Consider the following 11,396-nt stretch of genomic DNA (forward strand, 5'->3'; position numbering starts at 1 on the left):
ATATATATATATATAAATTGAAATGAAGATAAAACTAAAATAATTCTTTAAAAACATCGCATCGCTCAAGTATGTAATGGTGGAGTACCTGTACCGTATGCATTGAATGATAATAGGTTACACCAATGACTTAGTAAGCTATTCGATTAAAGTTAGCTCATACTAGACAGGGTGCTTAAAACATACCTTAGCATTTTCAACTTCTATGAATATACAACTTAGCGTGTCATACTGCAATATGTTTTGTCGTAGACAATGTAAGCCGTTTGTATAGTAAATTTGGCGAAATATTCTGTTGAAATACTTTTGCCACCAAACATTAAAAAGTAGTCATTGATTCAGATAGATTCCACCATGAGTTGTGTTTTGATATCTTTGAATTATGTTCCTCAGTTAGGTACGGCCATTTTAAAATTCAGATATCTAAAAAGTTACCTTGAAGAAAATTATTTTATAAATAAATAGCTGATAAATAGTCTGTTTTCTAATTGTTTTTCTTAACAATTTTGAAAAAAATATATATAAAACAGATTTACTTAATGTTTAATCTTTAATGCGTCGCAAAAGAGAGAAAAATCTTATCTAATTTAATTTTAGATTTATACCAACACTTACACTATCTTACTGGTGATGCAATACTTGTATTTAGTAATATATTAATACTATTTTAAATATTCAACTTAAAGTGATAGATATTTAAGCAAGAATGAATTTTATTGAACTAGCTTTTAATAATTTATCCAAGTTATGTGAACATTTTAGGTTTTAAATAGGCCTACATATAGTTTATTCTTAATATTTTATATATAAAAAAAATCCGTCCTTAAATATTTTTTATTGTTACCATTGTCAAATTATTGTTGTCGTTATTTTTATCATTATATTGGTACAGTAAAATTTAAGATAAAATGAAAAGCACTGTTGCCAAAATTTTATTTGAAAATGTGGCCATGAATCCCACAAGAGAAAAAAAAAGCTCTAACGCATCAAAAAAATAGTTTTATGTACATAACATGTGCAGTAAGAAATATAAGTATTATAATACTATAGCCTACACTTTTTCTGAGTATAGCCAGTATACGATACTATCGTAACGTTAAAATTCAAAGCCGGACAACGTGCTAAAGTGGTTTAATAGTAAACTACGAGTAATCTTAACAAAGTAATCCCTGGTATTACTTATTATTGTAGTTTTCTTTAAAATCAAAAATACATAAATACAAATAGTTGATCAGTTAGTATAAATTAAAATTTTCCTTGAATACTTCATAAGAAAATTTTTTTTCAGAAAATCGACGTTGTTGTCTGACGACATTAAAGTGCCTCGCGAGTGTAAAGTGAATGAGTACATCTAGGGTTTTCCACAAACTTTGCAAACGTTGCTAGACACTGATGTTGCATTTGAAGAACACGAAAATTGACTGCCATTTCGGCATACTCTGATTACTGGAACATCATTTTCAAATCGTTTCCCTAAAATATACATTAAAAAAACAGTAAAATATATTAAAACCAATGTGTATGTTTAATTGCTCAAGAGTACGGAATTAATGCTGGTTTCCTGTCGACTAGGTGTGACACCCTTTATAATACAGTACAGTAATATATTGCTGTACAATAATAATTTTCTATCTTTAAAAAAATGTGTAAAATAAGTACAAATTACGTGTAAGAACATTTTGAGCCAGAAATTGGCCAAAAAAAAAAAATAAATAAAAATAAGCACACTGAGCCTCAGCAAAATAGTTCTGGTTCTTACAAAAAAAAAAAAAAAATGTGTAGAACTAATAATGAGTATAATAGCTTGGCATCAGCTTTATTTGTTATTTTATGTTAGTGTACGATTATAAAAAATCGTATTATAACAATAACACTTAGTTTCGTAATAATTACACAATTTAAAATGGGTCGTCATAAAGGCTACGTCATAATTATTGTCACTGATTGGCTGCGTTTCAAGATTTCTTGGCGCGAAATTTCGTAAGAGACGTAAGACAACGCAACACAAGTGTGTTTACTCAAGTATAAATCACTGAATCTTGGTTTTCTGTCAACTCGTGGAAAATAAAGTTATCGCTAGAAAATTCAATACGTCAATTTTTAGTCCAACACTGTTCTACGACTACTTAAGCTTACGATACGTCAATTTTATTGCGGTAAAACGACGTAAACGTAAGTAAAACTGCCTTCTTACGTCGACAGGAAACCAAGCTTTAAGAAGTCAGAATTAATTACGATCATAGAGAAAATAGAACAGTCCTATTTTCTCTATGTTACGATTGCGTCGTTTTAGACAAGAAAAATGTAATTTAACGTGAAACCGGTTGCGATGTTCGTTTTGCGAAATCTACGTAACAAGTGGGGGTAGTTGGGAGGTTTCTAGAATAATTGCAATTAGATTTAATCAATTAAATTTATTATATCAATTAGCCCTGCTTAATAAGGTATTGCCAATTTTCTGCTAATTTCAATAAACAACTTTTAATTTTTCCATTGTATTTCTTCAGAGTACTGAATTCTAAATTTTATCTCTTGTTTATATTAAATAACCCAAACTTGAATACAATTTTAACATTTAAACTATGTTTTCAACGTATGTGTTATACTGTATAATATGGAGTAATGATTTTTTTTTCTGTTTGTAACATAAAAATCGATAAGATGAAAGTTATAGAAAATCAAGATTCGTAGGCTCAACACGTACAGGACTATAGGTTATTGTATTAAATTGAACGGTGAAATTATCCTCGAATTTTGCTTGGTTATTTTAAATGCTACTCAGAATTTGTACCCTGGTCAGGTAATCTGCAAGAATGTTAATGAAAAGAATGATTTTAGACTCCAATATAAAGTCGCTTTTAATTTGTGCAATTAATACACTAACCTGTTGACGTTAAACTCTTTATGTTTGAATTATACAGGTACTGTATCAATTTGTAATGTTTGTCTCTGTGGATAAATTATACTTATAGCCCTTTTAAAATGGCTGTAGGTTTTTTAATAACAAAGAGTTACTCTCACAAAATAGTGTTAGCATAAATACAGAGCCACCAACACCACTACCACTACAGTTCGCCCTCCAATTCGAGACCACCCTTGTGACCTGAAAATTTGGAGTGTTCTCGGGGTTAATCTACAATTGACATGTCGACAAGGACACGAAGCCCGCCCACAAAGTCAAGAAAACCTTCGACAATGGTGGCTAGACTTACCGAGTTGGTGAACATTTTCTTTGTTATCAACCTTCTTTAAGAAAGAGAATTCAGGGTAGGCGGTATGCAAATAAATCATATATTCATAGTGTTAATCTATTTCATGGAACATGGCGGGGAAATTGTTGTAAAAGCCTCTGCATTTCGCTCCCAAAGGAAGGGGGAAAAGCCACATTCAGTCAACCTGGTCGGCAAAGGCCAAGTCACTGATGCGCACTGCTCGTTCTGGGTGTCTATAACCAAGCACAGACATCTAGGCCTAGGTTCACGTATGTTTCGCATTTAAACCAGCTGTCTAAGAAAATTAAAATGTCGGAGAAAAGTTTTTGATTACATGACTAAATGACGCTCGCTGATTAGACGGTTTATCTGTCAATCAAATCTTGTCGAGATGTTAATTGCGAGAACCTCTAATTTGAGACCACTTTTTCAAAGAACAGAATAACAATCTTCCATCTATTGACACAAAGCTAATCCTCTATGTGGAGACCGAACACCGAGGCCACCCCATATTTTCAGGTTCCAAAGGTGGTTTTAAATTAGACATGGTGAATTAGTGGTGATAGAGAGAAAGTAATCATGAGAAAAGGGGTCAGAATCAGTCAACAAAAAAAACAAATGAAGGAAAACACTACACAGTACACAGAAGTTACATGTAAACATTGTACAAGGAACGACTGTTGAAATAACGCTTTATAAATGATTGATTTATATATTTATTTATACTATATTTTTTTAACATCTCTTTCCTCTCGAGGCGTACTCTGTGCTTGCTGCAAGAGAAATAGAATTAAAGAAAATACGTGATGGTGAGCTGTCTAGCAAGAGGAAGCCAGCACCCCCACCTGGAACTAAGGAAAGGGCATTTCATCGCTACTGGCAAATGATACACAATGAAAAACATGTAGAGAAGATATCTGAAGAAGATGACTTCACCCCGGAACCGATTAAGAAACGTGCTCAGCCAGAACCCAAGTGGGATTCAGGTAGCCGCAACAATTGCTTCTCTTTTCCTGGTGTTTTATTGTCTGTGTGTGTCTTTTGTCTACAGTAATTGTTTTAATTAAATGTTACATTAAAACATGTAATGAACAGGCACATTTCAGCCTCCAATATTGCTGGATCCTAAGAAAATTGTATTTGTATCTATAATCTATTTATATTTATTATATGTAAATATGTAACAGCTAATTTACAAAATCTTTTTCCCCTTTTTAAATATTTTGATGTTTAATTTGACTATGTTTTCCTAACTTAATTGTAACAAAACTAAATACCTTTATCATCTACACATAACATGATAGTTTGTTTTTATGCCTTCCTTTTTATACTAGAATTTGAGCCAGCAGGGTTTTTCCCACACCATTCCGTATGCAAACCTGTTGTACCTGAATCAAACGATGACGGCTCTGAGTCTCCAGCGAAGAGGGAGACTCCATATCCGATACATCCAATGGGATTCATTCCAAATTCTGTATTGGTTCGACTTTTGTGGCCTCCGGAGGTGACACAGAAGGCCGCTGAGGATAGGTACAAGCCTCCTGCATTGACTGATGAGCGATAGATTGCGGGTTCGCAATTCCCACAACTGACCTCTTTTTTTATACAACTAATTAATAACTTTCGTTGATAAACTGTTTGGTACGATATAACAGAGTGGCGGAGAGTGAGGTTCCGGGAGACAAGCATACTCTGTGACAGTAACAGAATACTACTGTAATGGGTCATGGCCTACAAAGGGCCAGCTAACCTGCCTAGGCTTAAGACTAGGTTAAACTCGGCTTAGCTTAACTAACCTTCAATTAAATAAAATTCTATTTTATTATCTATTTGATGTGTGTGTGTGTGGAAGGGGGTGGGGCAGGGGTTATGTGTGTATATATTATATAGCATAATTTTTTTTAGATATCTAAGTTTCTGGGAAGGATAATGATAATTATATAGAACAATGTAGGCATATCTACATACCAGTGGTCTGTCCTTTTGCTCCAGACGTCAGTGGTACTGTCGTTATTTTGGCTGTTGTTGATTCTGTGTAAAATAAATAATAATACTGTAACACAGGTCTTAGGAACTGTAATAATATATCGTACGGGCCTCTGTAGTCTAAAGATTATGACGCTCACCGAGACAGCGATAGATTAGGGGTTCGATTCCCACAACTGACCTCTTTTTTCATATAACTATATAAATAACTTTCGTTGAAAAACTGTTGTGTGTGTATATTTTATATCATAATTTTTTTTAGATATCTATGTCTCTGGGAAGGATAATGATAACTACATGACGAAATTGTTCCCCTTAGAAGAAACGGTCACTGGTGGGTTGGATGATTGATTGCTAATTGCCTGCATGCTCCCTAAACGGCCTTCACAAACAGTAAACAAGACCTTGGTAGTAGGAGAAAATCGGACACAGTTCAGCCAGTACTGCTCCAATCATGGTCAAATTTCAGAAAGTATACACAATTTCTGAATCTAATGTTATTATTTAAAACACAAAATGTTTTAAACCAAAATCCGACCATAATGAAAAAAGACAGTAGCTGTACGTCTGTGGATTTACTTTACTTTTTTCACGAATTTCGCGAACGTAAAACCGTGACTTGGCGATCGGGAGAATAGTAGCCAGAAAGATGCATCGATATTTAAATAGTTCTCAAAAGACAATAATGGTAATGGTCATTTTCAATACACATATGTATTGAAAATGACATGGGTGTTCATGCTGGCCTAAATAAATATAAGAATACGATTCTTTCTAGCCTATTCTATTTATTTTATGATCGTGTGGCGTACAACAGCAATGTTTACTCACATTCCCGGCTATCCAGGGGCTATTCTACAGCTTACAGCTGATGTATTTCAATCTAGGCTCAGAGAGTAGTAAATCTCTATTTTATAGGGCCTACGAATCGAGCGATGAATATTTAGTTGACAGTTAGAATTTAGGAAAAAAGAATAACTTGTCATGTATTAAAATCAAATGCTAAATTGATTTTATAACTGATATTCTGTATCTTCGTTGCATACGATTTACAGACGATTACTCGCTCTCACGGCCAGTGCACAACGTCACGAACGAACGAGAAGCCCATGTGCTTGAGTCGTGGGCTATTTAGAACCGTCCATTTTGTGGCAGGGTATTCAATATGTATTATAACTATAAATACACATGCCTAAACATTACCACATTTAAACATGTGTATTAACCGTTATAATAAACATGTTTAAATATTATATTAATATTCAAACACGTGCACTAACCGTTATAATACACATGTTTAAATATTATTATAATAAGCTTCACCGGGCATACAATCGTTCAGTCTTGGGATGCCAGGGGTAAGCGCTTCAGTTCAATCTTATTATTTTTGTTTTATGCATCATAATTTTCCCAATTTTTAGGTGTGAACACAATTTGTATTTTCTTTTTAATTATACTGTGGTATAGACAAGAAGAACAATTCCCTGTAAAAAATATTTGCGGGAAATTCAGTAGTTGCTTCTGTTCGTTACGGACTGCCAATGCACTTTTTGACATCAAACCACACCTAAACATGCGCTCCCAATTATAACTTCTTTTTATTGAAAATGTAGGAATATGTTAAGAGAGTATTAATTGTTGTAGCCTAGAGTGTAGGCTTATTCATTACGTTTGCCGTGCCTGACCATTGTAAACGAAATTTCTCTTGCTCACTCTAGATCACTCTTCCTAGGCCTAACTACAATATACTAGTACACGACCTTCGCAGGCCGCCGGCAGCGGGTAATAAGTTTTAGGTAAGTAGCGAATCTGTCACCCGACCTGTCACTTGTGACAGGGGGTTGGATGATCGATTACCCGAGTAGGTCGGGTAGCAGGACCAAATTCACAAGGGAAGGATTTTAATGATAATTATACAGAACAATGTAGGCATATCTACATACCAGTGGTCTGTCCTTTCGCTCCTGACGTCATTGGTACTGTCGTCACTTTGGCCGTTGTTGATTCTGTGTAAAATAGATAATAATACTGTAACTTCGGTCTTAGAAACTGTAATAATATATCGTACGGGCCTCTGTAGTCTAAAGATGACTCACCGAGACCGCGATAGATTGCGGCGGGTTCGATTCCCACAACTGACCTCTTTTTTCATACAAATAATAAATAACTTTCGTTGATAAACCGTTTGGTACAATATAAAACAGCGGTGGATATAGTGAGGTTTAGGGGGACAAACCCACTCTGTAAAGAACAGTAACAGAACTACTGTAATGGGTCATGGCCTACAAAGGGCCAGCCTGCCTAGGCTTAAGACATATTGGCATATAGACAAACTAGGCTTAGCTTAACTAACCTGCAATTAAATAAAATTATATTTTATTATCTATTTGATGTGTGTGTGTGTGTGTGTGTGTGGAGGGGTGGGGGCTGGGGTTGTGTGTATATCATAATTTCTTTTAGATATCTAAGTCTCTGAAGGATAATGATAATTATATAGAACAATGTAGGCATATCTACATACCAGTGGTCTGTCCTTTTGCTCCTGACGTCAGTGGTACTGTCGTCACTTTGGCCGTTGTTGATTCTGTGTAAAATAAATAATAATACTTCAACACAGTCAATATTAATGAAACAATTAAAGGTAATACAAAATGCCCTATATTATTACCTCTGAGGTTACATTTCTGATATTGAATGGAAGGATCCTTTATATTTTCGTGACGATCAGGAGTAGAGTATGGATGTGGAGACCATTAAAAAACAACGCTACTCATTTTTATTTTATATTTTTTTGTTAATTATTATGTTGTTGTTGAGCGACTCGAGGTTGTTAAAATTAGGCGCTATAAAAATATTTATTATTATTATTATTATTATTAATATTAATATTATTATTATTATTATTGTTAATATTAATATTATTATTATTATTATTATATTACAGTTTTATATTATATTATTATTATTATTATTATTATTATTATTATTATTATTATTATGTGTATGGCTGGCTGGGTTGTGTGTATTTGCATGCATGTGTGTTGTTGTACTGATGTATTCAATGAAATTGTTAGTAATCATATCTACCTACCTGTTGTCTGTCTCTCTTCGTATGATGTTGTTGTAGTAAGTCTTGACACTGTTGCCAATGAATGTAAACGTAAGCCTAATCAGAGTTTCAGCATTCGTATTATCCACGTTATAAGAGCTGTGTTCGTGTTAGCCACGTTATAAGAGCTGTGTTCGTGTTAGGCACGTTGAAGAACTGAGTTCGTGTTAGCCACGTTGAAGAGCTGAGTTCGTGTTAGCCACGTTAGAAGCGCTGTGTATTCTTATTATTCTTTTATTTGTTTATTACTATTATTATTGTTATTATTGTTATAACCAGTTATTATTGCATTGCCTTGAAGTGTTGATTGTAAATTGTTAAAGTGATAAAGATAGGCCTAATTGATAGTCATGCAAGCAAAATTGTCTTTATATCCAATACTGAATAATTGTTTGTAGTACCGATGGTGATAGACAGAATTGATTATCGCAATTTGTAAACTAATGATCTACTGTTCTATGTTGATGCTATGGTTAACTGTATCGCTGAAATTACTACTTGTAAGCTGTGATAATAGTAGCGTTATTATTCTTGAGCTATACATTGATAAATTATATAATATTGGAGATCAATGTGTAGATTAATAATAATGAGCTTAGTAGTTTAGTGGTTATTATTGTTGTGAATCATTACACATTGATATATATATTATACATTATTGGAGATCGATATGTAATATAATGATAGTGAGCATAACCGTTTAGTAATTGTTATTGTTGTGAACTGTTCGATTAGCATACATTAATATATTAAATATTATTGGAGATCAATGTGTACTTTATTGATAATGAGCACAATTAGTTAAATATCATTGCTATGAATTGTTTATGAATGACAAGTTAATGGTAATATTATATTGTTATTATTATGGATATTATTATAAAATTGGAGATCGTTGTTCAGTATATTAATGGTAATGTGCACAACTAGTTAATTATGTGATACAAAGTGTTAAGGGTATAAATTGCGAAAGTTAGGTGGACTTATTGCTAATGTGATGTGTTGTGGTTAATAGAGTTTAACCCGAGTTTATTGCCGAGGTCCTGTCTCTGTTTTGGAATTCTGGGAGAACTTGTGACACAAACCCACTCTCTAAAGAACAGTAACAATACTACTGCAATGGGCCATGGCCTACAATGGGCCAGCTAACCTGCCTCGGCTTAAGAAAGTTGGCAAATAAGATAAACTAGGCTTAGCTTTACCTTCAATTAAATAAAATTCTATTTTATTATCTATTTGATGTGTGTGTGTGTGTGTGTGTGTGTGTGTGGAAGGGGGTGGAGGAGGGGGTTGTGTGATTTATATAGGCCCTATATTATATATCATAATTTTTTTTAGATATCTAAGTCTCTGGGAAGGATTTTAATGATAATTATATAGAACAATGTAGGCATATCTACATACCAGTGGTCTGTCCTTTTGCTCCTGACGTCAGTGGTACTGTCGTCACTTTGGCCGTTGTTGATTCTGTGTAAAATAAATAATAATACTGTATACATGGGTCTTAGAAACTAATAATATATCCTACGGGCCTCTGTAGTCTAAAGAGTATGACGCTCACCGAGACAGCGATAGATTGCGGGTTCGCGATTCCCACAACTGACCTCTTTTTTCATACAACTAAATAATAACTTTCGTTGATAAACTGTTTGGTACGATATAACAGAGTGGCGGAGAGTGAGGTTCCGGGGGACAAACATACTCTGTGACAGTAACAGAATACTACTGTAATGGACCATGGCCTACAAAGGGCCAGCTAACCTGCCTAGGCTTAAGACTAGGTTAAACTAGGCTTAGCTTAACTAACCTTCAATTAAATAAAATTCTATTTTTTATCTATTTGATGTGTGTGTGTGTGGAAGGGGGTGGGGCAGGGGTTGTGTGTGTATATATATTATATATCATAATTTTTTTTAGATATCTAAGTCTCTGGGAAGGATAATGATAATTATATAGAACAATAATGATAATTATATAGAACAATGTAGGCATATCTACATACCAGTGGTCTGTGCTTTTGCTCCAGACGTCAGTGGTACTGTTGTTATTTTGGCCGTTGTTGATTCTGTGTAAAATAAATAATAATACTGTAACTTCGGTCTTAGAAACTGTAATAATATATCGTACGGGGCTCTGTAGTCTAAAGAGTATGACTCACCGAGACTGCGATAGATTGCGGCGGGTTCGATTCCCACAACTGACCTCTTTTTTCATACAACTAATAAATAACTTTCGTTGATAAAGCTTTTAGTTAAAAATAAAACAGTGGTGGATATAGTGAGGTTTAGGGGGACAAACCAACTCTGTAAAGAACAGTAACGCGAACTACTGTAATGGGTCATGGCCTACGAAGGGCCAGCCTGCCTAGGTTTCAGAAGGTTGGCATATAGACAAACTAGGCTTAGCTTAACTAACCTGCAATTAAATAAAATTATATTTTATTATCTATTTGATGTGTGTGTGTGTGTGTGTGTGGAGGGGTGTGGGATGGGGTTGTGTGTATATCATAATTATTTTTAGTATCTGGGAAGGATAATGATAATTATATAGAACAATGTAGGCATATCTACATACCAGTGGTCTGTCCTTTTGCTCCTGACGTCAGTGGTACTGTCGTTATTTTGGCCGTTGTTGATTCTGTGTAAAATAAATAATAATACTTCAACACAGTCAATATTAATGAAACAATTAAAGGTAATACAAAATGCCCTATATTATTACCTCTGAGGTTACATTTCTGATATTGAATGGAAGGATCCTTTATATTTTCGTGATAAAAAGGAGTAGAGTATGGATGTGGAGACCATTAAAGAACAACGCTACTCATTTTTATTTTTTATTTTTTTGTTTATTATTATGTTGTTGTTGAGCGATTCGAGGTTGATAAAATTAGGCGCTATATAAATATTTATTATTATAATTATTATTAATATTATTATTATTATTATTATTATTATTATTGTTAATATTATTATTATTATTATTATATTACGGTTTTATATTATTATTATTATTATTATTATTATTAATATTATTATTATTATTATTATTATTATTATTGTTAATAATATTATTATTATTATTATTAT

The 11,396-nt window shown here is 33.5% G+C and overlaps 2 protein-coding genes across 2 annotated transcripts in view; one reads left to right on the top strand and one right to left on the bottom strand.

Moving 5' to 3' along the window:
- Nucleotides 1-2,982: 2,982 nt before the first annotated feature.
- Nucleotides 2,983-4,776, top strand: LOC117107539. The gene is made up of 3 exons (XM_033249242.1): nt 2,983-2,988; nt 3,970-4,198; nt 4,547-4,776. Exons 1-3 carry the CDS (start codon nt 2,983-2,985, stop codon nt 4,774-4,776), a joined length of 465 nt encoding a protein of 154 aa, XP_033105133.1.
- A 396-nt stretch (nt 4,777-5,172) lies between these two features.
- The window catches only part of LOC117107540 (tenascin-like), a 67,047-nt gene continuing 60,823 nt past the window's right edge, over nt 5,173-11,396 (bottom strand). Inside the window, exons 28-34 of the mRNA XM_033249243.1 lie at nt 10,882-10,944; nt 10,310-10,372; nt 9,712-9,774; nt 8,290-8,337; nt 7,720-7,782; nt 7,142-7,204; nt 5,173-5,243 (exon numbers count right to left, since the gene is read on the bottom strand). Of these exons, the coding sequence (XP_033105134.1) occupies nt 5,173-5,243; nt 7,142-7,204; nt 7,720-7,782; nt 8,290-8,337; nt 9,712-9,774; nt 10,310-10,372; nt 10,882-10,944 (434 nt within the window). The remainder of the gene's footprint in view (nt 5,244-7,141; nt 7,205-7,719; nt 7,783-8,289; nt 8,338-9,711; nt 9,775-10,309; nt 10,373-10,881; nt 10,945-11,396) is intronic.

This window comes from Anneissia japonica, unplaced genomic scaffold (genome assembly GCF_011630105.1).
Source record: "Anneissia japonica isolate Jap-2015-1 unplaced genomic scaffold, ASM1163010v1 scaffold287722_len911783_cov160, whole genome shotgun sequence".
In the NCBI taxonomy this organism is placed as follows: Eukaryota; Metazoa; Echinodermata; class Crinoidea; order Comatulida; family Comatulidae; genus Anneissia; species Anneissia japonica.

Coding starts and splice junctions, on each gene's coding strand:
- LOC117107539 (XM_033249242.1), top strand. Junction 4,199..4,546: donor AGAACCCAAGTGGGATTCAG/GTAGCCGCAACA, acceptor TTTTTATACTAG/AATTTGAGCCAGCAGGGTTT.